The sequence below is a fragment of the Alligator mississippiensis genome, chromosome 1, assembly GCF_030867095.1.
Source record: "Alligator mississippiensis isolate rAllMis1 chromosome 1, rAllMis1, whole genome shotgun sequence".
NCBI lineage: Eukaryota > Metazoa > Chordata > Crocodylia > Alligatoridae > Alligator > Alligator mississippiensis.
In genome coordinates, this window is record NC_081824.1 from 180,686,926 (window position 1) to 180,713,621 (window position 26,696).

Consider the following 26,696-nt stretch of genomic DNA (forward strand, 5'->3'; position numbering starts at 1 on the left):
TAACCTAAATCAGTTAAGTCTGATATTACATCCATGCAGGTTTATCTTAAACCAATTTTGGCCATTTTGAAAGCAGTTTATGTGTACTAAACTTCTGTTGTGTTACAGATTTGAACTGGTTTCCAACCACTTATTCCAGTTAATGGGTAATTTCTGTCCCTTGTTATCACCTTAGGGTAGCTGTCCTATAAAATGAAGGCATGCTACAGGGGTTATGGTTTTGTTTAGATTCAGAAAGAAAGAAATCAGATCTTAATTAGACTTCTAATAGGAATAGGATCTGGCCCAAGTTCTGCTTCCAAAACTGACTTAATTGTCCTAGTGGTGCTCAATCTGTATGGTCCCATGGGCCAAATGAGTGATGTGGGGATGGTCTGTGGGTCAGATCCTGTGTGCAGGGTTTGTGTGTGCACTTGATCCTGTGCAGGGTTAGTTTATGGGTATGATCCTATATGCTGGCCCAACCCAGAGCACCAAATCTGCTTATGGAGTGATCCTGCACGCTGGTGTGAACTAGCACGCAAGGCCATGTCTTTGGGGCTTCCCACAGGTCCATAAATTTGGCAGCAGAGGAGCAGTAATTAATGCTGCCAATGCACCCCTGTCACCAAATTTCTGGACCCACAGAGAACCTCACAGGATAGATAACATGGCTCTGTCAGTCACTTCTGTTCTTTGTGCTGGAGGTTGAGTACTACTGGCCTAAGTAGACTCTTGAAATATGTAGGCTTGGGACCTCTTTCTATTTAACTGATGTCAATGGCAAAACATGTCTTCAGCCTGAGCAGCATGTGGCACTCTAACATTTTGATTAAAAAAAGTTTCAAAATCCTCTGATATTAATGTAATTAACAAAATACCTGCAGAAAAAAAGAAAGAATAGCTTCTCTGCTATTAGTGTAGTTAGCCTTTTCGGCAACAGCTGTAAGCTTCACAACAATATCTTCTACCTCTTCTTTGTCAAATAAGTCAGGTACTTCTCCAGAATTCAGAATATAGCTCAAATCTTCTAAAAAACATTCCTAAGAGGAAGGACAGCAATTAGTAATCCCTCCATAGCTTGTTGTTTGATTGTAAAATTAACAACATAATACTTTATGGTAGTGGTCTCCAACCTTTACGGCTGTGGGCTGGGCAGTGCTGCACTGTTCCTGGCTGGGCTGTGCTCAGGCCAGGCAGAAGTGGCAGCACTGGGAGCGAGGCCATGGAGGGGGGCTGTAGCCCCCCCACTCCCAGTGCTGCAGCCACCTGCCAGTCTGATGGGAACAGCCCGGCACAGACTTCTAGCCCGCAGCTGCAGCCCACCCTACCCCAGGTCCACCAGTCCCCCAGGCCCCATGTCCTTGGGGGGGGGGGGGAAGGAGCGGTGGGAGGGGAAGGCTGTGCCAGGATGTTCCCACTGGGCCTGGCCCATGTTGCACTTGGGACGGGCAGCGGCAGTGCTGGGAGCAGGAGTGGGGGCGGGCTATGGCCCCCTCCATGGCCTTGATCACAGTGCCACCACTGCTGCCACCTGGCCTCAGCACAGCCCGGCTGGGAGCAGCCCAGCAGGAACAGCCCACAGCCCATCCCACTCTGCAGGCAGATCTGGGGGCACATGACCTTCCAGGCTGCGTGCCCCCTCTCCCCATGTCCCCTGGATGAGCCACTCACAGCCTGTCCCTGTTCCAGCCCCACTACCTACCTCAGAGCTGCAGCCGCCGGTGCTGCCCCACGTTTTGGGGAGGCATATGCCCCCCCAGCTGTGCGCAGAAGTGGTGGCTCCCACTGCAGGCTGGACATTGTGCCCCGGTCACCCACCCATTCCCTCCTCCACCGACTGACCTGCTGGGCTGGGGGAGGTATGCATGCACATGCACATGCACTCAGACCCCCCAGCCCAGGATTGACCTCAAGAGGCTCTGGGATCCTTGGTTGGTGACCACTGCATTTGTGGTATTTGAATTATGTGTATAAAGGGTGGAGGAGTCTGAATAAAAAAAGGAATTAATCCACATCTTTGCCTACAACTCTAATCAAACCTGACACTTTTTTAAGGTAGAAAAGACTAGTTAATTTTTATATTGTGTCTCAGTTTTCCCATACTGCTACATATCTTGATTTTGAACGAAAAAAAGAAAAGGAAGTTTTACAAAAAGGACTATTCTCTTATTATAGCTGACCCCATCAAAAATTAAAGTACTAGAAATCTTATATGATGGTTTGTTCTTGCCAACATTCCAATCCAGTTTTCAGAGAAAAGATATGTACTCCACATAAGCAACAAAATCATAGCTCAAAACCCTTTTGAGGATACCCAAACAGTGACAGTTCAAATACTGGTTTGGGGTTTATTAGGGACATATATGACATATATAAAAACCAAAGGATATAAGTACAAAAAAACCAGACAAGATGATATACAAGGGCATATTCAAAAACCCACAGCCAAAAATATATGTTGAAACAAGAAGTCAAATATCCAAATTTTCCAACCATCAATAAATTGTATATATATTCTGATAATTAATTTTCCTTAAGATTGTTCTTTGAAAATGTTTAATTTTCAACTCTCAGTTAAACTTGGCACTCATTTTTTCATATCAGAGTGACATAAGAACACAGTCTAGGAAAAAAAAAGATTTATCATTATAGAGTAAATGCCACAAGCTCAGTTCTTCACTATTGAAATCTACTGGTTTTGCTATTGACTTTGAATGAGAATTATATAGCATGACTTCTGGATCTTGGTCTCTATTTGTTTGTACATATGCACTTTGGTGTAACTCTAAATTAAACATACATGCATCCATCAACATGCCCTCATTTTGGCAATAATATCATATAAAAGACTGTTTACCTTCAGTATGTCTGAATCAGTGATAAGAAAAACAGTCCTCTGTCCCTCCAGCCCTGTTTGCCTATAGACTTTTTTCAGGTCCTCTCTGAAATCTGAGTAAGTATAACTGTGCGTAATAGACAACCTAAAAAGACTGCAGTTTGATAAATAGCAGGCTAGAGTCACACATGTTACTTTCCCATTTCCATCCAGTCCAATCTGCAGAAAAATATCAGTTTTTATATATAACCTTATTTATATTTACATATAATGACTGAAGAACCTCTTTGGTATTCAATATATTAATAATTAAATATAAAATGAAACATTTGTATAACTACACATACATTGTTCCAGTGTTTTATGTTTTTTCTACTCACAAGTTTATTTGATTCTGTTAAAGTACTGTACTATATAAATTGCAGTACAGTAGGGTGTGACAGAAATTTAAACATTCTTGGGCTAATTTTTTCTCATTTCTTTTAATTCACAAATTTAAAAGCCCTTTAGAAAGTTAAATATTTTCCCCATTTAATAACTGGGAAAAAATGAGGCAAAAAAAAGCTAAATTGACAACTTCAAAGTCACAAAATAAGTCATGGGTACAGTTAGAAATAGAACCCCAAATCCCAAAATTCCCAGCTTGTGGCATATGTTTCAAAACATTTTGACTCTCAAAATCTTCCTCAGATAATGTGGCAAAGAGCAAACTATATATATTTTGTGCTAAATTTGGAAAAATTTCAAGATGATTTTGAAAAGTTATTTTAAGATCTAGCTTAATTATTCTATATAGATCAATGCTGTTCAACTCCTGGGGCCCCATGGACCTGATGAGTGTCACAGGGCTGGTTTGTGGGCTGGATCCTGTGTGCAGGGTCAGTTTGCGGGCTGGATCCCGAGATGTGGTCTACTGGGTTTCAGTCTGTTTTCTGCCTGCAAACTGCTCCTTCCCCAGCTCAAATTGAAAAAGAAAAAAAAGAGACCTTCTCTCTCTGACCTTTTTTTCCCTCTCTCCCCCTGCTCTCTTCCTCCTCCCCTCCCTTGCTTTACCTTTTGTCTTGCTTATCTCTACCTATTTACATTTTCACTGACATCCTACCACACTTTTACCTTCTCTCATTCCTTGGAGTCTCAGACCAGCAGAGACTCCCTATGCCAGACAAAGGGTGACTGTGCCTGAAAGCTTGCCAATAACTTTTTTCCAACTACTCAGTTGGTCTAATAAAAGATATCACATCTACCCAAAGAACCTTGCCTGCCATGTCCTTAGACCAACACGGCTACAACCAAAAACTCAGCATCTTGAGGTAAAGCATTCCTGGAGCTGGAGGGATGATGTGGTCATACAGGGAACATAAATGAATGAGTAATAGTATTCAGTGCCAGAATAATTTCCTTTAAAATACAATTTCAATTTTCAACTTAGCTTACAGCTGGTAAACACAAATGAAACGAACGTTAGTTCTGATCTTAACTTGCATTTAATCAGGCAGAACATGGAGAGATAATAAAAGGTAATGCAAGTTAAATGAACCTTCTTGGTCAGGACAAGTGCACATTCTGCATAAAACCCCAATTCCATGGGTGCCTTTAGGGTTTTTTTTTTTTAAATGTACAGCTATGTAAATATAAAAGATTAATTTTCTTACCAGGATCATGTGAGCACCTGGCTGTCGAAAAACTCTAGCAGCTCTTGTAATGTGTTCTACAGCTTCCTTAAAGAACACCATTGTAGTCTGGGGAATCAAGAAAGAAAAACTTCAAGTACAGTAAGAAAAGTAGCAGCACATGCCAAGTGACATTTACGGTGGGTAACAAGGGGAAAAGGACTAAAGAGGAGAAAATACCTAGAAAAGCTGGGAGTCACAGTTCAATTCCAATTGGTAAAATATTAATAAAAAACCCCAACACATTTATTTCTTCTCTTTCTTTGCTTCTTGATTGTCTGTCAATTTCATGACTGTCACTTTCATGGCCGCACTCAGTTCATTGTAGCCATCAGTGACCTGGTCTGTTTACAAAAGCAACCACCATGAGCTACACTCTGCTCTCCATTACAGTGGTACAGCTTCACTGAATTCAGTGGTATTATAACAATATAAGTGAGCATGATTTGGCTTCGTGTGTGGCTGAGAAGACTCCATACAGCATCTAGACTAACAGCAGCAGAAAAAACAAACAAACTCCAAATCTCTTGTTCCTCTGATCTCAATAGTGAGCTTCACGGTCAGAGTACTGATTTTTAGGAAGTGGAAGGAGATGAGATAGCAAGGAAAGAGTATGGCAATAACACTGAAGAAATTATTAAAAAAAAAAAGAGTATCAGAAAGAGTTTGCATAGAGATTACTATGCTGATTTGTAGCTGGTAAGACTTCCAAACCTTTGTCCTCAAACTTTCTTTTTCAATAAAGCTTGGTTAAGTATTTTTCCTCTTTTTTTTTTGCCCTGGCATCTGAATGAACCATGGCTCCACTGAAGCCAGTGGAAAAACTCCTATTGACTTAAGTGGGATCATGATTTTATTCCTGAGCTTCTATATTCCACGTGGTACAGGAAGCTAATATGTAGAAATCCTTTAAAACAGGCTGAAATATGAGTCTGAGGGGAGCAGGAAACATACATGCACAACTTGAACTTCATATTAATGAAGACTCTCATGTGGAAGTTCCCTTTGTTTGCTTAGAAAAGGACTGAAATTATTGACAAGATATTATTGGAGAATGGGGAGATGGCATAAGAAAATGAAAGTAAATGCTAGGATTTCCCACATCTGCTGGCTTACCTGGGGTAATAAATGATGATTTTTACTTTTATTCTGGTTTGTTTTTGAAATTTAAAATCAAACCTATCCCTAAGAAGAGGTTGCTAATATAGTGTTGTTTAGATGAAGATATACTTAACTATACAGTATATTGGGACAATTTTGCCCATACTTGTGTACCTGTAATTTCTATTAATTTTAATAGAAGTTTAGCAGTAGGCAGAATCTGGCTCACATAGAGTATAAGAACCATGACACAAGCCAAAGTCAAATAAATTGATTTATATCCCTTGGTCCCTCCTAACTAAAACACTCCGCTCTGTACCCTAGCTATTCTTGCAAGGGCTACAGAAGTCTCTTCAGTGGGTTGGGGCATTTATACACATACTTTTTTGTCCCATGACGCACCAGAGATTGGCTGCTTTGGAGCAGATTTGATTAATCAAGTCTGCTCTGCAAGTGAACGGAGGCAAACTGCACTCTGCCTCGTGCAGTTGTATAAGTGGCAAAATGCACGTCTGTGCAGAAAGTGATGGCAGTGCACTTTTGACCTAAAGCACCTCTGATGCGTTTTAGTTCAAAAGTGCACCACCACCATTTTCTCAGAGCTGATGTGCATTTCGTCACTTATATAACTAGAAAAGTTGCAGCGCCGGCCACTTTTCAAAGTACCCAGTGCTGCTGTGTTTGCACGAGTAAAAATGCTGCTGTTTTCTCTTCTCCAAGCTGTTCAACATATTACAACTACATACATCTTCCTTGTAATTCACTTCAAGCATCACTCCTGACTTTCAGGTCATTCTGCTAGCTTCTCTTCTTTTCCTGGAGAGAATTTAAACTCCTTGGCAAGGCACAGAAATGACATATAAACCAGTATGTGATTGGAAACTGCTTCTAATCTGTAACACAGCAGAAGTTCAGTGCACATAAACTGCTTTCAAAATGGCCAAAATTAGTTTAAGATAAATCTGGATGGATGTAGTACATAAACACCAACTTTTATTTTTGTTTGTGGCGGGTGGCTAAGTTGATGAACATGTGGAAAATTTTACACGTTTCAGGTGACAGCCCTCTTCTTGGGGGAGGGGGTACAGGGCTTTCAGACCCCCACATACTTGGCACTAGGGCTGTGTGAAATAGCACCATTTTGTTTAGACTTCCATTTCACCGTTTTGCCGGGATACTGTTTCGTTTTGAGTTTTATTTAATTTCAAAGCACTGTTCCATTTCATTTAGTCAACTGACAACTTTATCATTTTTTGGCAGATTTGAATGAAAATAGCAGGGATGGTAGGTCCTTCTGAGGGCATGAAGCCTGCCAAGGTTCAAGGAGATACGTGCATGGGTTTCTAGGAAATTGCACCTCAAGCTGCTGACAAGCAAAACTCGTGTCACATGTGTCTTAAAGCACAGCAGCATGAAAGCTGCAGGCATGGTAGCCCCTGCTGAGGCCATGAAGCCTACCAGGTTTCAAGGAGATAGGTGCAGGTGTTTCTCAGAAACTGCACCTCAAGCTGCTGAAAAGCAAAACTTGTGACATGTGTGACTCTGTGTGTGTTAAGGTACACACTCACTGGTGCTGGGGCCTCTACATGACATGGTACTGTATCCCAATGAGGTCTCCTCCTCTCCTACAGCCTCAGCCTGGTCCACCAGTTTAAATGACAACAGGTAAGAACTTAGTAAGCAGCACGGTATCACTAGCAGCATCTCAGGCAGCCAAGCTGTCACAGAGACTTTCTTTCCTTTCCTGCAGGAGCTTCTTCTCCAGCAGCTGCCAGAGAACTCTTCCTGCTAGCCCCAGCCTTGGAGCTTAGATGTGCCCAGGGCCTTGCCTTCTTCTGGTCAGCTGACCTGGAACAGGTGCTAGGGGTCTTGGTCTAAGGACATGGCACTGGCAGACAAGGTTCTTTTGGTCAATCTAATCTGGTATGTTTTAGTAGAGCAATTGAGTAATTAGAGAAATATATCTTAGCAAGGTTTTCGGTTGAAAAACCCTACGTCAGGCTGAGGAAGCACTTGCAGTTGATGTGTGCACTGTTCCTGGATGGAAGGAATAGTAAAGAAGCCAGAGGCTGGCATGCAATGCAGGCAAGAAAGCCAGTCAGTGAAAGTGAAAATGGAGGCATCGGGGGTGAGGGACAGGCTGGGGCAGGGGTGGGGGGATGTAGCAGCGCAGGTAAAAGTGGAGAGGTACCTGGGGAGTCAGATGTCAGGCAGGTTGTAGTGTGTCAGAATTCCAATGTCTATACTGAGTCCATATGTTTCTGTACCTACTACTGTGAGGTTTGACCTAGAAACTACTATGCAAAGCCTAAGCAAAAGTGAATGTTATGTGACGAATGCCCATTTGCAATGATAAGGAGGAGACAGTCTTAGATAAAGGAGGCTTGAAAACAAAAGCAGAATCAGAGTACTGGGTCAAAGAGCTCATTAAAATACTAAAAATCATGCCCCTAGGTTGGCAAAAGATATGCTAATGAAACATATATGTATGTTAATGAGATACATAGCTAAAACACAGGTATAGAGACATGCTCAGTAAAGAACTCCTTGCGTCACTCCTTTATAGCCAATTAGCAAACAAGGATGCTTATGAAGGTCTAAAACTTCTGTATAAAAGGGGCTTAGAATTGAAATTTAGTGTGCTTGTTCTGTGAAATTATTCCACTTGCACCTTTTATTCCTAGACTTGAGCTGGGGCCTAACACTACCTAGGAGGTTCATGAAGTGCAGTTTATAGGCTCATCTGTGAAAAGTATTTTGTAAATCTGTATTTTGTAAATTCAAACAAGCACTAAACCTTGCTAACCTCATCACCAGAAACAAACTTCCTACAGCCCAAAACACACCAAATGGATCCATACCATGCCATGACAAGACACGCAAAACCTGCCAACAATATGTCCAGTATGGAGATATCTTCACAATACAATACAATACACATCTCCATCAGGGCACCAAGTGCTCTGACAGAAAATACATGGAGACACCAAGCAACAACTGCACACCAGACTGTTTGGAAATGAACTTGCTAGTGGTGCTGGTGTCGTCACTGGCAGCCCTATCCCCAGCCAAGGCATCCCTGACAATGAGGTGGAACTTGTGTGCCACACAGTAGATGCCAGAAAGTTGACATCACAAACTGCCTTGACCATATCGGCCCCATTGTCGGTGACCATGAATCCACAGGTGAGCTCACCCTGTCCAATGAGCCACCTCTGCACCAAGCGGTTCATGGCCCCCATGATCTCTGTTGCCGTGTGAGACTCATCCATCACCTAGGCTTGAAGGAGAGCCCACCGACGGCCTAACTGATTGCACCAGTGCCCTGTAAGGGAGAGGTATGCATGATCTCCATCCCAGCTGCTCTAGATGTCCAAGGTGAAGTGTTATGCCACCTGCGGACTTGCCTTGCACAGCTCCTCCCTCAAGTACTCACTGCATGCCTCATACAGGGAAGGCATCACCATCCTGCTGAAGGTGGTGTGTGTGGACACTTGGTATGATGGGGCCACGAATGCCATGAGCTGCCTGAACCCTGGCCGCTCAACTAAGGAGAAGGGCTGGCCATCCACAGCAAGCATCTCCCCAATGCTCTGGGTGATCTCGCTCGCCTTTGCAACGTGCCCCTCTTTCTGTCCACCTTTCTCCCACTGTTCTAGGGTGGTCTGCCTCTGCTTTGGGGGGATGGGGTTTTGGAGCAAGAGGGGACTTCCCTTCGGGCTTGCTCCCGCTGGTGCCAGGCTGAGGAGGAGCAAGGGAAAGGGGAGGCAGGAAACTTATAGCTCTCCCTCTACCCCCTCTTCCACCCCTCCCTAAAGGCTTGCCAGCTGCCTTTCCAGCACGCTTCATGGTGTTTCATAGTGTCTTGTCTTTGCCTTGGTGTGCTGGAAAATCAGTTGCTTCTTTTGTATTGTTATCTATCTAATTTATGTAATATATGTACATATTAAAATACACATAATTGTATGTATGTGTATTTATGTAATGTATGTATGTATGTATTTATGTAATAAATAAAATAAAAATATATAAATGTATGTATGTATTTTCCTATCTCAATTCTATATTACAATATGCAATATAATTATGCTGTGCTTCCCTGCAAAGTGAATGGAATGCATATTGTGAGAGAAAGCACAGATTTGAAAAGGAACAAAATAGACTAAACAAAAAGAGGATTTTGGGGGAGGAATAAATGGAAAGGAATCAATCAATGAATATAATAATAAAATAAAAGGGTATAGAAAGAAAGCAAAAGGTATTGCTGAATCCCACTTGCGAGGCTAGCAAGTAGGAAATGAATGATAGCCTTTGTTGTCTAATGCTGCTGAGCTTCTGGAAGACATCTCAGTAACTGACCCTAGGGCAGAAGTAGGCCTGTTCAAACAATGTTGCCTTTAATGCCTATTTTCCGTCTCTCCCCCAGAGCACTGGGATTGGAAGGGACCTCAGGGAAGGATCACAGTCACTGGCCAACTACACAGTCAATATGAGAGCAGTCTCTTCCGTCTCTTTCTCCTTACTTTCTGTTTCTCTGCAGGCAAGCCCGGCTTCAGCTTCAAAACTTGAAACGTTTCAAAACTTTCAAAACATTTTGACTGCCCTCGTTTCATTTTGAGACTGTTTCGAAGCCCTTCATTTGGTTTTGATTCCACTGTTTCAAGTTCGAAATGAGTTGAAACAACACTGAAATGAAACAGCCAGCAAAATTTCGCATAGCCCTACTTGGCACCCATGATGTAATAACAGACTTAACTGATTTAGGTTAAATCAGTTCACTGAACTTCTGTCCCAGATCCCCTTGAGATTCAAATCAACTCACAAGTCCCCAGCATCCCAGAATGCTTTGCACCTCCCCTGCAAACATCCCCTCACATGATGGGTAGGCTAAGTCTTGGCCCAAGCTGTCTGCTCCAGCTGAGCAGGGAAGTGCGCTCTAGTGCCCCCAGCTTCTGGCCTGGGTCACTGCAGGCATGTGGCTAGATTTCCAGCTTAGATTAACCTGCAAAGATTGAACTGACTTAGCCTCAGCCTTTTTGATTGTCTGTACTTATCCCTTAAGTCTCACTTTAAAAACTCCCAATACTGCCACCTGTTCTCTTTTTGCTATGCTACCTTACCAACCCTTTTATTAGCCTCAGTACAGCTTCCTCCCTCACATCGTTTGGCAAGCAGTAGTCTGCAGCAGATAAAAAACTTAAATACCATGCACAGGTCTCTTAAACCATATCCAGCCACACCCAGCAGAATAATGTCAGTGTACCTCTGCATTTATGGACTTATGCATTGACTGTTACACAAAGAGGGAAAGAGGCAGGAATTTGTTCTGTGGATGGCTAGCAGTGATCCAGTTTTTGAAGTCCTCTCATAACACTTTTGAAGTGTATTACAATTAATTATGCCTTTTAAAGGGGAGAAAGCCCTATTTAAAGCTTTAAGTGGAATCTCATTAAGAATGTGAATAGGAAAGTGAAGACAACAAATTAAACACATCATGAAACTATCCTGTTGGCACTAAAATTAAATTTCATTAGAGCTGGTCAGAAAAAAAAATTCTTGCAAACTGGAAACTGCTTTTTAGTTACCTCAAGTTGTCATATATTTCTCAAGTAGCATTGCCCTCTGCTGGTGTCATGTTAAATCAAGAAATGTTAGCATAATTTATCTTTTTCAAAAAGGAGGTGAGATAACTTGCCTTTAAAGACTGCAGTCTCTTAAAAGCTTGCTGTTGACATAATTTTTTATTTCACTCAATTGATACATAATTCTACGAAATAAGTAGTTGGTAAAAAGGATAATGACACATTATGTCTCATGGTAAATGACATGTCATTCTAGGCCAGGGGCGGGTAATTATTTTGGGTGGAGGGCAGCTTACCAAGTTTTGGCAAGCTGTCAAGGGCTGCACGGATAGCCCCGCCCCCTGGTTGCCATCTTGGGACCAGATGTCCCGACCCCTAACCCCTGACCTTTGCCATCAGAAGTCCCTCCCCTTGCCCCCAGAAGTACTCCTTTTAGCAAGGGGTTTTGCCATCTCAGAGCCAGAAAAAATACCAAATTATATTCTAAAAAATCATACATCTATAACATTCATTAATTTGATTTCAAAAAATCTTTTTGTCCTGATTTACGTGCGTTTGTGTAGTGTACATAGAGGTGATCGCACAATAGCTTAAAATGAAGTCTTACTCTTGTAAACTGTGGGGGGCATCAGGAGTGGGTATAGGTTTGTGGTGGGGCTGTGGGCGTGCATGGAGGGTGGATAGGTGTGGGAGGGTGGGTGTGGAGTGAGGGAGCATGTGGGTGTGTGTGGATATGTGGGGTGTGGGTGGGTATGGGGTTTGTGGGGGAGGGTGGCTGGGCTGTGTGAGAGGGTGTGGGTGTAGAGGTCTGCAGGTATGGCAGTGTGAGGGGGTGTAGGTGCATGTGTGTGGTGGAGGGTGCAGCCAGGGGCCTCGTGGTGCTGGAGCAGTCGGCTGCGTGCAGGGAAAGCTGCAGCAGGCAGACACTTTTGGGGATGGGGGGAGGAGGTGGGGCCAGTCTGGCTTTTCTCCTGACTCCTGCTGGTTTCCCCTGGGTCCTACTGCCCCTGGCTCCTGTCATCTTTGACAGGGAGCCTGCAGCAAATAAATATTAATTTTCTAAACTTTGTAGGTGCCCTGCAGGGCTGGATAGAACGGCATGGTGGGCCAGATTCGGCCCATGGGCCATATTTTTCCTGCCCCTGTTCTAGGCTAAATTAATTGAACCTTTTTACTTACAGCAGCAGGTATGATTTACTGGATCTCCTATTATTTTTACAGTTAGAAAGATTTTAACTGTGTCTAGTGATAAACAGTAATAGTATATTAATAGTATATTAACTGATGTGATTTTCTAAATTTATTTCTAAGTTTTTTATAGTGCTCATCATCGTACATAAGTGTTTTTTATGTTCTACATTAATTCTACATTATTCTAACATCCCTGGTACCATTTTAAAGAATGGAACTGAAATCAAAGGCCCAGTGACACACGTAAAGCAGAATTAGAAACAAAATCAAATCTCCTGGGTCTAAATCCAGTGCTTTAGCCTTAAGATAGTCCTTCTTCTTTTGCCTAGTGTAACAAATTATTTGCATTAAAATATTAAAGCACCACTAATAACCCCTCCATGAAGCTATTTTTAATCCATGTTCTTACGATGCATGTATACTTGCTGCATTTTCACTATCCACGCTTGCACACATCAGTATCTACTGCAGACAGAAACCAAGTAACTGTGTACTGTTAAAATGCCAAATTTGCATGTATGAAAGTAGACTGGACACATTCAATTTCTGTCGTTGCAACTTAGATGACTGTATTAAAAACTGACAATTTGGCAAGCTCAAAAATATTTTTAAGGATCTCTCTTCCTAATTTTAATTTAGTAACTACAGATTAGAAGACATCTGTTCACTTTACCTCATTATTTGTTGAACTCATTTTCATATGGAATGCTTCTAAGACAGAAACAAGTTTTTTATAGTTAGTGATATTTCGATAAATCCTACTTCCAAGAGGCATGTTCATATCTAGAAAATCAGCAAATATAGTTGATTCCTCCATTAGTTTTTCTTTGGTCCATACAATCTGTTAAAAATAGAAACCATTCTATTAACATTGTAAATATATTTGAATGCAATATTCAATGCTGTTTGTAAGCCGTTTTTTGGTGGTTAATGTATAATATTAATTTTCTTTCTAAGTGTACCAGTTTTCAAAGGGATCTTATCCAATTTGGCATGTGTATGTGCTCATGTTCATAACAGTACTTACGCATATATGCATATAACAGAGATAGGGCTAACAGCGCACTCTATTATGGTTGACTGGCACTTCCAGTTATAAGATCTTGACTTCAGTAGCTTTAACTGTTTGGACTGTTGTATTTTTTTTCATGCTGGGTGTCACTCATTGCTACTTTTGGAAATGTTAATAATAAATCAAACATTCTTAAGAATAAGATTAAAAAAAGACAGTATTTTGCAGTGTTGAAACATTTCTGGTGATTTTTTTCTTTGAGAACTCTAGTACCTAGTGATGACTTGGAAATGATATTTAGAGGTTTACTTTTTGGGAATTGGCTTATAAGTATATGTATATGCATTAGAATGGTTCAGGATGGGCAGTAGGGGTTAACTGATTTTTAAAAGTCTGGGTCTCTCTCTCTCTCACACACACACACACACACACAATTTCACACAACCTTCAGGAGCAGACAGGCTGTCTAACACAACCAGGCCAAAGGATACATACACAGCCTGGGAAAGCGGGGGTATGTACCACACTGTTCCGTAATGTCGCTGGTAGGTGCTGTAAGGCTTCGGCCCCTTTCTGGTTGGTGCCTTCCTCCCTAGTGAAGTCAGGGTAAGACTGCACCCTGGGGCCACCTAGCTGGTTTCAAGCGCTGCCCCTACTCGCCTGCCATTACTTGGATGTTGATTGATGGGGAGGCAGTTCCCTGTCCGTGGTCCCAGAGGGGTCGTGACCCTGGTCTTCCTTCGTGGGGCTGCAAAACTCCCCTTTACCCTACCCTTACCATATCCACGACCTGGAAGGGCACTGCTCCCTGTAATCTTCCCTGGGATGATCTCTTCTCATCCACGTGGCTCGCCTTGATTGGGTTCAGGTCTTTCTGGCCGTCAATCTCTCCTGAGTTGATCCCTAGTCTTCAGACCAACTTTCGGGTAACTAAACATGCCCCGGCCTGGAGGTAACGATAACTTAGAAAATTCTTAACTAAAAGAGAAAATGTTCGGCGTCTGCTGGCAGATGCCTGGGATTCTGGCTCTCAGGACCCCTCTGCTCCTCTGGGATGGATGAAGGAATTTGTCCGTCTCTCCGGGTACTCTTCCCAGGTACCAGCTGACTAGGAGTTAATCACTCCTGATCCCATCACCTGGTGGTACTTACGACTTCCCTGCCAGGCTCTGAGCCAGTCGCCGCCTGCTCCTCCCTCTTCACCAGGCTGCCCACAGGGTTTTGCCATCGCTCACCGCCCTTCCCCGCTGTGGTACCTGAACTCTCCGGAGCAGCTGTGTCTTTGCCCGTGATTGTGGGGAAGACCTTCTTCTCCCTGCTGTGGCCTTCCAGCAATCTTTGGCTCCCTGAGCCTGGACTCTTGGTTCTCCCAGCTGGGCTTCCCTGGCTGATGCTGGGGATTCTCACCCTGTGCTACACTCTGCCATCCCTGCCCGGCTCTGCCATCCGCATCTCCCGGCTGGCATTCTGCTCCTCTCTACCCGGGCAGCTGGTTCTCTCCCCAGCTACCCTTTGAGCAGCTTGTGCTTCCTTCAGCCCCCGATCCCAGGGCTCGCCGATCCGCAGGCTCAGGCAGCTGCAGAACTGCCTAGCTTGCGTCGGCATTTCCCCGCAGCTGCCGCTTGTCCCGGTCCCTGCTGTAAGTACTGGTGCTCATCAGGTGGGGTCCCGGGACATGTTGGGAGGAGGGCTTCTACCTCCCCTCTCACACAACATGAAATAAGGTGGCACCAGCTCACAAGGTCCAAGAGCGGGGGGCTAAAGTTCCTGTTTTGGGAAGGGTGTGCATGTGATGAGCTTGGAATGCATTGATGAAACAGGTGCATGTGACCGTGGGGCCAGTGCTGGGAGATAAAGATCTACATGAGTGTTACTGCATCTACATGAGTGCTAACACACCATTACTAATCAAAAGTAAATTTGCTACTTGCATTTGCAGGTAGCAAATTTACTTGCAATTAGGGAGGGTTACTGTGTAGTAAGCATTTGCACATGTAGTCACATATGTTTACTTCACAGTAAACTATGCTACTGTGCAGTTAAGTGTCTCACGTACATGCACCCCGTGTGCAGTTTTAGGCTCCACTTTTTAAAAAGGATGTAGAGAAGCTAAATCAGGTCTAGAGGCAGCGAATATACATGATAAAGGCATATTCAATTTATGTTCAATAGACATATTTAACTTATGGAAAAGGCTATCATGTCCTTAAGAGAGGACATGATAGCAGTCTTCAAATATTGGAGGGGCTGCAATAAAGAAGTGGAAAAACTTTTTCTCTTTTGCTGCAGGAGCAGGATGCAGACCAAAAGTTTGAAATTACAGCAAAGTAGGTTTAGATTGGATATCTGGAAGAACTTCCCTGTAAGAACAGTGAGGAAGTGGAATAGATTTCCTAGGGTAGTTGTCAAATCTCTATCATTGGAGGTGTTCAAGAAGAGATTGCATGAGCATTGATCAAAGATCATCTAGGATTAGCTATGCCTATGCACTTATGGATATTTCCCATGCTTCTGGGCTTTGCTGGTTGCCACTTGGGGCCAGGAAGGGATTTCTTCTTCTGATTCTGTTGCTTCATGTTGCACGGGTTTTTTTCACTTTCCTTGGAAACACTGGATGTCGGCCACAGCCAAAGCTCAGGATTTTGAATGGAATGTGCCAAGGCTCCTCCTGGGATTTAAACCTAAAGATTCCTGGCTAGAAGGTCTTGCCTCTTTGCTTGGGGTCAGACCAATAGCCATACTTGGGGTCAGGGAGGAATTTTACCCTATGATCAGATTGGTACAGACTGTGGGGGGGTTTGCCTTCCACTATAGCTCACATGGCTCTCTTCCTTGGATCTCTCAAGTATATCTTAACAACCTTTTACAGATGCAAGACATTAGCTGCTGTTGTCTCCCTGCTTTATCTGTGGCAGGTTAGGGTGTTATGCCTTGTGGTTGTGTCATGGTTGACTGTGTAGTTTTATTAATAGGTTAGATGATCAGTTTGATTGTCTGGATTTATATGGGATGTTTTGAATAGAGATGATCCTGCTTCATGCAGGGATTGGAGGTCCCCGTGTGAACATGTGTGTATATGTAGACTGAGCATGTGCAGTAAGCTATAGAGAGTGAGTGTACAGGTAGGTGGGTATACATACCCGTTCTGTACAAGTACCCATGTCCAATCCCCAAAATGTAGTCAGCCAGAAACCAGTGTGTTTGTGTGGGGAAGGCCAGGGGAAGAACATGTTCCCAGCCAGTGCTCAGCCTGCTGTGCATGCTTGGTCTATGTGTTCATGCTTACACATCCACACTGTAGGGAAAGAAGAACTGCAACTTTTGGTTAAATGGCAAAAATGTGATTTATGCAGCTAGAAAACTTCTATTTACATGCACAAAAGGAAACAGAATTCCATCCTAGAAACTACCTGACAACTGCTGGGGAAACCCTAAGATCAGATGAGGAACTGAAGTGGGAGGGACTGGTGCTGCAGGACTGTTGAGGAAAGCATGGGAAAGTAGTCAGTTCTGACATGGAGCTAGGGGGAGGATGGACAAAGGGAGATTTGTGACAAAAAGACTTAGAGAATAAACCTGGGAAAATGGGATGAGGGACCTGGATTAGATGAAGACCCTGGAGAAGAGAATGGGCCCGTATGTGTGTTAGACTAGGCATCTAAGGGAATAACAAGAGAACATGAAAAGGGATAGTGGGAACTAGAAATGGCTAGGCATGATAACTATAAATATGAATAAGGGCAAGACTGAGTCAGGGAAGGCACCTCAAGAGAGGAACTAACTTGTTGGTCAGGTAGACCAGGGCTATGATGATCAAGAGATAGTCAGGAAAGAAGTGGTATACAAAACTTTAATAGATTTCCAAGTAGCTGCTGTAAAAGACTGTAATCGTGACATTGGCTATGATGGCAGACATTAAGGACAGATAAAACATTCCTCCTGAAGGTGGTAAGGTCCCTTTAGCAATCTTATAAATGGCATCTCAAAGTGCCGATAGGTTCTCAAAAAGGTGAGTGTTTAAAAATTAGTCCTTAAAAATGACTTAATTGTGACACAACTAAAGCAAGTATTCCTCATTTTTCACTATTTGATCTAATTTGTATTAAAATAACTTAAGAAAATGTTTAAGCTGCTGAATTTTCAAATTCCTAATTTAATGATCAAGTAAAACGTCCAGTAGATGGCTCCATTTCTTCAATCTTACTCTATTGTTCAAGCAAGACTGCTCAGAAACAGAAACATACAGACATGAAAAGAGAATTAACTTATTTTATAGTAACTGAAGTTATTTCGGAGGCATTTTCCACATTCATGTTTCACTGGATACACACATCTCATACACTTGTGCACAAAAAATTCTGACTGGCTATATCTGCACAGTGAATATGTGACCTGTGCCTCTCCTCATGCTTTCTGCCAATGGAATGAAGAACGACAGAGTTTCTGATGCCTCAGGATGGGTTTCAGAATATGCATGTGAACAGCACTTCTTAAGATAATGCTAGTTACTGTAAATACCTTCTTTTTCTTTTTTGAGTCGTTGTCCATATGTGCATTCCTCTATGGGTTACTCCAAAGAAATGTCCAGTCTACACAAAGACAGGCTCCAAGAGAATTTGGGTATGGACAGACATACATTTGAAATGCTCCATATTCTGGAGCTCTTCTAATTTGATGCACTTTGGCATCATGCAGATGTGTCTCTGTCTCTTCCTGCTCCCCCTCCTAAACATTTCAAAATGACTGCAGAAGCATGCAGCAGCACTGCTCTCCAGTCAAGGGGCTGGAGAGAAGGAATCCTTGCATGCCTCTGGTAGTTCTTGAGTACAGCTCAGTGTACAGGAGAGCACTCATTAGCTGTCTGTCCTCCTTACCCTCCCATGGGGGTGAGGGAGAGCAGAGCACTGTGATATTCGGAGAACTATTGGAGTGTGCAGCTTGTTCAGTAAGTGCTTCAAAGTTTTTCTTCTGTTTTCAGGGGTCATTTTTGAAGCACCCTGACCATTTCTGAAGCTTCTCTGGCTATGCACATCTGTATGCTCACTGTTTGGAGTGTTTCAAAAGCACTATGGACACTTCAAACTACACATATGCTCATGGCCTTAGGAGAACAGTGATTGAAGCACTACTTTTCAAAATGCAACATTTGATCTAAAGACTTTGAAATGGTTTTCTGTTTAGTGAAGGCACAAACAACTTTTTATTAACACGGGCAGGCAATTATTTTAGCTGGAGGGGCATCTTAATTAACTTAATTAGTTTTAATTAGTTTTGGTATCCTCTCAAGGGCCACAACTCTCTCTTTCTCCTCGGCCCCCTCCCTCTGCCTGGAACTGTAGCACACCCTGATCCCCATCCCTGACACGGAAGCTACTAGCCTCGTCCACCACAGAGATAATGCGTAACTGTTGACAGTGCCAAGGGCACAACTCTATGCTGCCCCTGCTGCTGCTGGGCACTTGGTTCAGCTGGGTTGCTGCCCTGCGCCCCACCATTGGCTTAGAAATTGTGCCACCATTGCCCCCTCTGCTGCCAGGCCCCAGCTCTGGCCAGGCCACAGCCCCACATCCCATGCTCTGCCTTTGGCACAGAAACTGCATCACTGCCACAGCCTCCACTGTTACTCGGTGGTGGATCCAGCTGGGCTGCAGCCCTGTGCCCTGCTGTCAGTGCAGAAATCTGAGGGTGCATGCCTGTGGCCCCCCCCCCCATTACCTATGGTCCACAATTTAAGCCAATACTCACCTGGTGTGGTGGAAGCGGCCCCAGGCAGGTGCCGGGATCAGCTGTGGATGCACCTGGCAGGTTCTGGTGGGGACTGGAGCATCTGCTGGGGTCCACAGCTGATGCCACCATGTTAGTGCTGAGTGGAAGCAGTCACTGTCACCCACCTGGCACAGCGGAAACAGCCCTGCCTGCCTGGCACCACACAGCAGCCAGAGCTGGAGCCACCAGTTGCCCGTAGGCCAGATGCCATAAGTTGATGACTGCCTGCCTGTGGGCTGGATACAATCAGCTGGTGGGCTGGATTCAACCCATGGGCCATATTTTGTCCATCCCTGTATTAACAGTAAAGATGTTTCTTAGCAAAGCTGCAGGTGCTGCCTCAGGTTTGGTGGAATATCTTCCAATCTCATAGTCTGGCCTAATGCAGTCAGAAATCTACCTGGAAAGCCTTTGGGTGGATATCTTTGTACCCTTATGGCTATAAAGAGTTAAGGTGATTTGAACTATCTTTGCAAATAAAAGGCTAAGAATCCTCTCACATCTGGAGCATGGAATAACATTTTGGATGTGAACAAATGAGACTTCTGGAAAAATACAGCTAGATACTGGAGAGTATATATTGTTTAAAGCTTGGAATAAGCCCTATGGGAGATTTGTCTGGATGAAACATTGTGTAAAAGGATCTTCCATTACAGGTTGGATCTCTCTTACTCTTCTTCATGAAGTGAGCACCTCTGCACAACAAGTAAATAGGCAGCAAGACATTTCCAGATTTGAAAGGTGGACCCATCATTGTTGTAAGGATTACATTAATGTCTGACAGTTCAAATGAATCTTGTTCTGGAAGAAACATCTTGAAGAAACACCTTCAAAGCACTATCATGTGAGAAAGATTACAGGGATGTGTCACATGGAATAAGGTCCATGTGTTGCATCACATAATATGAGGTTTCCATAAAGCTGAAAACCTTGTCCATATGACCATGTAGGTCTGCCTTATGGAGATTTTCCTGCTGCTTATCAATATGTCATTAAGAGGGGAAGATTATATTCAAGAACTACCCAGTAGCATCCATTCTGTAAAGTGGAAAGAGTTTAGCTGTAACTTGAGTATCCTCCCCTTGTCCTGACATGGTTGGTCTGGGAACAACAACCTCTTGGAGCTGCGAAATGAGAAGTGTAGGATGTCAGGGAACAAGAACTGCCTCAGACTTTTTGGGGCTATCATGATCAGTCAGGTTGGTTGAATCTTGTTTGACTTTACAAAGTACTCTGGGGATCAGAAAAGCTGGTAGATTTGTGTAGAGAATCCATTCCAAGCAGTATTAGGAAGATATCAGACAGGTATCCTGAACTTAGGATGAACAGACATGGCACTTTTTTGACAGGTTAACTTTGGGATAGCCCCAGACTGCAAACACATCCTGCAGGATGGTACAGAGGGATGCATCTGATTTAAGTATCTTCTTGGTGTTCTGGAGTCCAAGAAGTTAAATCATGGAGAGAGATATCTGATGACTGATGCACTGATTCCATAGCTTGATAACACATGTGTAGTTTCATTTAAGTAAATGGAGTTATACATGCGCACAAAGTTAAGTCTGCGTGCAGCGACACTTGAATGCAGCTATATTGCTTCCTGTTTGAAAACATGGCATCTCAGAGCAATACTCTTTGGTGCTGCAGGAACATTTGGGGTGGGTCAGAGTATAGAGGTGTAGCTCTAATTCCAGAACTAGCTTGTGTGAAAAGTTAGCTCTGGCATCTCTGCAGCACATCTGAGATGAGTACCATGAAGCAGGTAGACTGTAGGGCTGTGAATGGGGTGGGACAGAGGTTACCTTCAGGCCAGCAGGTGGTGCTGGGGGATAGATGAGTGGTGAAGATGTGTGAGGGGCTAGGGCTGGACTGTAGGACCTTAAGACAGTACACAAGGTTGAAGCAGGCTATGGTACTGTACAAAAGGGTAGGAGAAAGCAAGCTGTGGGGAAGCGACTTGAGTTGGGGACTGTGGCTTGTGGGGTCATGCAGGTGAGCTGGAGGTGGGTGTGTAGGACTGCAGACATAGATGAAGAGAGGTGGGCTGGGGTAGATAAAGAGGTAACTTTGTGCATGACTCAGGGACATAGATAAATGTAGGGGCTATACATGGTCCCACAGTCTACCTTTCTGCTGACTCTAAGCATGGTCCTTCACAGCCCACTTATCTGTAGTTTCTAGTAGGCCTTGGAACATTTTGCACATGAGCCATGGTATCAAAAAGGTTGAATTACTGTACATACAATTATGTATTTCTGCTAGCATACTCAAACACAGATTTGTAGTAAATGATGTAAACATTGATCATTTATCAATTCTATTTAGTACAAAATCTTAAGTCTGTAAATGATAACCACTTATAATTGATAGCAAATCAATTAGATAGTTTACAAACAGATGACTAGTTTAAGTTGTATTCATATTTTTGCCATTTTATTATTTTTTACAGTTCCTTTAAATCTACCCACAATTCCTTTATTCTACCCAATTCCTATAATCTACACACATTTTTATCTAATAGCATCTTATTTAAAGAAGCATTGCCAAGACAAATAAGTTGTGAAATTGATTGTTCTTGATAATGGTTCCATGTAAAAGAGCTAATCATTCAGGTGCTATCTATACATTTAATTTTCCAATTAATTTTTCTAAACACAGAAAACATTTAAAATAGTATGCAATTTTGTCAGACAAATACATAGTAGACATGAATATAGAGACAACATAACAAAAAGAGTCTGTTAGATAAGACATAAAAATCATATAAATATATCACTGATTGGTTCTGCACTGTTAATTCTCTGATGATGAGTACTCTACTTCAAATACACCTCTAGAACTGATTTCTTCTTCTTTAATGCCTGAAAATTATCAAAGTCCTAGAAGCCAAGAGTCTACTTAAGCATAAAGTGTAGTGCAGTTGGTTTCAGGCTACTGAAGCTATTTTCTTATTATGAATGTAGATTGGAATGGCTCTAATAGCTAGTTCCTTAATGATGTAATTTGCCATAGCTCTACTGAGGCCAATAGGGCTCTGCCAATGTGCAACAGGTGAAGATCTTGTCCTGGATATTAAAATACACATTGATAGTTCCATAGGCCATAATTGGCAACTTTGGTGCAATATGATCAAATTACTGAGTGCTTTGAAAAACTGAGAATCTAAAGATGCAGGCATTTCAACTTGAGTTACGATTTTGTAAGATTGAAGAAGGCTAGGCTTCATCTATATTTATGAGGGAGAACTCCCTGGAAAAATAAGTAAAGTAGAAAGCAATCTCCTCACAACCAATAATATTATGTTGCATATTATTTTAAACATTACTAAGTTGCTATAAATTTCAAACATTTATTTCCTGCAGTAAGCTAAAGATATATAAACGTGTCATAATACAACACATCAATGGAAGGGCATACATTATTATTCCTCATTCCTGGCTTCATGATTTCATTTTCAGCTCCTAAAGTAAGATGTCAAATTTCTACATTTTTCCAGATACATCTTACCTGAAATCTTTCTTGTTGATAAATGCAAATAATTATTTTTCCACTATCAACAGAAAGCATGACTTGAAATCAAATCCCAGCATGCTCGCATAGCATAGTGCCTATGCTCATCTCTAAGTGCAATGTGGGGGAGGTCCTTTTCATTTTCTCCCATCACAGATCCAATAGGTGAGTGTCTAATATTTATGGATTCAATCTTACAAGCCTTCCTCTATAGAAATCCTGAAATCAATAGGAATGCTTAAAAGTACAGGAGACAGTAGGAATAGATTCTAACTTTTTAAACTTTCAGGTCAAATTCTGCTCTTAGTGATACCAGTATTTAATATGGCGGAGCTGAGTGTCCTTCATTTATAGTAATATGATTACTAGTCTTTTTAGAAAAATGGGTTTAAAACAAATCCACAAATTATTATTCCTCTTAAAAATTAAAAACAGACAAACTTACCTTAAAATAGTTACATAGTTCATTTGACAGGAAATTATGAAAAATCTCTCTTTCAGCAAGTTCAGTCAGACGATCGTGGAATACTCGGGTTGTTTCATGCACAAAGAGAAGGGCTGTGGTTTCTTTTGAGACAATAATTGACCGATGGGCTTGCAACAACCCTTGTAGCACCTGTTTGCAATTTTATATACAGTGTTTGTTTAACTTATTTGCTAACAAACATGTTGGTACATTTCTTTTTAAATACTGTAATGAGCTTTATGAACAGTAGTGTCATATGTTTTAATTAAAACCAAAGCATAAGCATATTTCTTACTTACAAAATACATTTACAAAAGCCAACAACATTCCAGAATAATGGTCCCATTCCCTACATCTTCAAATAGGCTATAAGAGAGCTACATGGCTGCTAATTACTCCATAAGCTATCAAGGGAGCAAGAAGGTGTAAGAAACTTCCTCTCACCTTGTGCTACCCACACACAGGATGGGGACACTGCAGTCCCACAGCTACAACCAAATTTTCACTATGACACTTGCCAGAAAGGTGGTATGCCATGGAAGAGAATACAAATTGCATGCCTTACAGGGGTACTAACAGATATGTGTGTATGATGAACTGAACTAATGTAGCTGATGTTAACATAGATTGTGATAGTAGTGAAATATAACCATGTTAGTCTTGTCCTGTAAGAAACTTGAAAACTCCGTTTTGTATTCTTTTGCTTGATGTAAGTGAATGAACTCTGCATACCCTTTTGTGAATGAGTGTATGTGAAAGGGTGAATGGTGAGAGAACGGCATAGAGACAGGAAAAGAAGATTTAACTGTGTTTGTAAGCAGCAAGGGGCCAAATGTGTAAGTTACCAGTCAGTAAACTAAATAATAGATGGCTGAAGAATCCCTTTGAGGCCTAGGGCACAAAGGAGATAATGAGGAGGAATGCACACATCCTGCCAGATGGGCAGCAAGGACACTTCAAGGCTGAGATACCAACTTTTATGACCAAACTGATCTTGGGCTGAGATAAGCAGAAGATGGATGAGAAACAACTGCAAAAACAGAAATTGAATGTGGGAAAACCCCAAACTGCAAAACAAAGAATGCCAATCCCCATAAAAGAGGACTCTGGAAAATACCAGGTTGGGTGAGTCTCTCTCAACTGCTGCTTTCTTCAGAGCACAGATGCGTTTGTTCACCCCGCTCCAGCTGGTACCTCCATCTTCTCTCAATAGGCCTGGGCTGGTCACCCAGTGCCCCTACTGAGAAACTGCTGCTGGTAGCTATAATATCTGAATGGAATGGTTTGTGTATGTCTGTGTGTAATGATGTGTATGATGATTTGTGTGCATCTGTATGAGTGGTGTGTCTGAACCTCTATGTCTAATTCATGTCATCAATAAATGTGGCATTTTGCCTTATCCCCCTTTATAAGGTCTTGCTCTTGATTTGATAAATTGGGAATTCAAAGTAACATGTGCTCCCTGATCAATAGCAACTACAGCAAGTATGTCCCTCTGAGATAGAATGGCTTTAGAGTACTTACTGAGGTAGCACAATTCACACCTGGTCCTAACAGTGCTATCAGAAAAAGCCACACTAGTGACCATAATATTTTAGACAGCCTTGCCCTTTAGCATAAGAAATGCACATAACTGCCTGAAGTTCTAAGCTTTTTGAGGAACTGTACAGTTTTCAACTCACTGGATAATGTGATCTGACTTTCCAATATAGTACTAGAATTAGAGGCAACTTCAGTTTTGATAATTTCTCTGCCCCCATCTTACCTGGTAGCATAAGGTCCTACAAATTCTAAAAGGAGCCTTATTTATTACTGTAGAATGTAATAGAAAGCTTGATTACCCTAGAATGTCCTTTATATGGAATCTTATTCTTGTTGCTATTATGTTTATTAAACTTTTTAATGTTGTTACATTTGTAAACTTTGTAAATGAATAATTTTGCAGGCTAATCCAACCCTGGTATAACTGAAGGCATAACCCCAATAAATAAATAATAAAAAATAGGTCATTCTCGATTGAAACGTGTCAAAATTGTTTACTTTCTAGATATTTGTTTATAATGTCAGTACATCTTTTTTTACTGAATGAAATAAAGGTAAGATGCAGTTTACATACAAGTACACAATTGTATATTAAGAAAAAATGCAATGCGTTTGACCACTGATCAAAAGGTCAAAGGTCTATTTGAGCCTTGATAACTCTTTAGGGTAGCATGGTTTTGGCATGCCAGTCTTAGATGGCATAGCAAATACTTTTAAGATTGTAAAGTTTGAGTGTTACCTTTACCATAGTTTGTTTTCCCTTAGGTATTAATAAGCAATTATTAAGGGAGGCATACTAATCTAGGAATGAATAAACAAAGCAAATAAAGAATAGATAGAATTGAAATTTATATACCTATTTTTATGTAGTACCTAAACACCAAGTTCAAATTACTGCAGGGCTCCAGATGGGAAGGCTAGATTCAATTAAATTCCAAAAAATTAGCTAGATTCAGGATACAGCATTGCTTGCAATGATTGTGCTAGATTATTCTGCACAAAAGTTCAAAATATTTTATGGCAATAACAAACATGTAATGTAACGTAGCATACCTTGAAGAGATCTCTTAGATTAAATGTGTAGTGACACTTAGCTGGAGTAGGAAGCATTCTGTGGCACATATTATAGTATATAGCTATGGAAGAGGATGTTAAAAGATCACTGCATTTCTGGACCTCATATAAGAATCTATTGTTATACAGGTATGTTCCCAGATGAACCTAAAAGAAAGAAATTAATCTAAATTTGTGTCTGTTCTTAAGAAAATTTTAACCATACTGCTGATTCTGAAATAGAGCAAACTACACATGATAGAAAACAGCTACTTATAATTTTCACTATTATTTTATTAGGAAATCATAGAAAAGTAGGGCTAGTAGGGACCTCCATAGAGTCATCTTGGACAGTAAATAAGTTTTTCCTTATGTCCAGCCTAAAATGGTCTTGCAGGAGTTTGTGACCGTTGGACCTTGTCATCTCCTGAGGTGCTCTGGTGAACAGGTGTTCCCCCAGATCCTGATGCACACCTCTTACATACTTATAGGCTGCCACCAAGTCACCCCTGAGCCTGCGCTTCTCCAGACTGAAGAGACCCATAGCTCGCAGCCTCTCTTCATAAGGTCTGTTCTGTTACCCTCTGATCATGTGCATGGCTCTCCTCTGAACTCTTTCAAGCTTCTCCACATCCTTTCTAAATTGTGGAGCCCAGAATTGGATGCAGTACTCCAGCTATGGCCTCACCAAGGCCAAGTACAGCGGAAGGATGACATCCTGGGTCTTGCTTGAGGTGCATTGGTAGATGCAGGCCAGAGTTTTGTTTGCTTTGCCAGCTGCAGCATCACATTGGTGGCTCAAATTCATCTTGTGGTCAATTATGACCCCCAAGTCTCTTTTGGTCATGGTGCTAGCAAGCATTGCCAAGCCTATAAATGTGATGCCGGTTTTTATTCCTGAGGTGGAGCACATTGCATATCTCCGTATTGAATGCCATCAGGTTTTCATCCTCCCACCTTGCAAGCCTATCAAGGTCAGACTGGA

At 42.1% G+C, this 26,696-nt stretch overlaps 1 protein-coding gene across 1 annotated transcript in view; it reads right to left on the reverse strand.

Annotated features, from left to right (window-relative positions):
• Positions 1-26,696, reverse strand: part of DNAH14 (dynein axonemal heavy chain 14) — a 277,358-nt gene that overhangs the window by 81,218 nt on the left and 169,444 nt on the right. Inside the window, exons 36-41 of the mRNA XM_019483009.2 lie at positions 25,712-25,879; positions 23,096-23,266; positions 13,036-13,203; positions 4,471-4,557; positions 2,840-3,037; positions 861-1,022 (exon numbers count right to left, since the gene is read on the reverse strand). Of these exons, the coding sequence (XP_019338554.2) occupies positions 861-1,022; positions 2,840-3,037; positions 4,471-4,557; positions 13,036-13,203; positions 23,096-23,266; positions 25,712-25,879 (954 nt within the window). The remainder of the gene's footprint in view (positions 1-860; positions 1,023-2,839; positions 3,038-4,470; positions 4,558-13,035; positions 13,204-23,095; positions 23,267-25,711; positions 25,880-26,696) is intronic.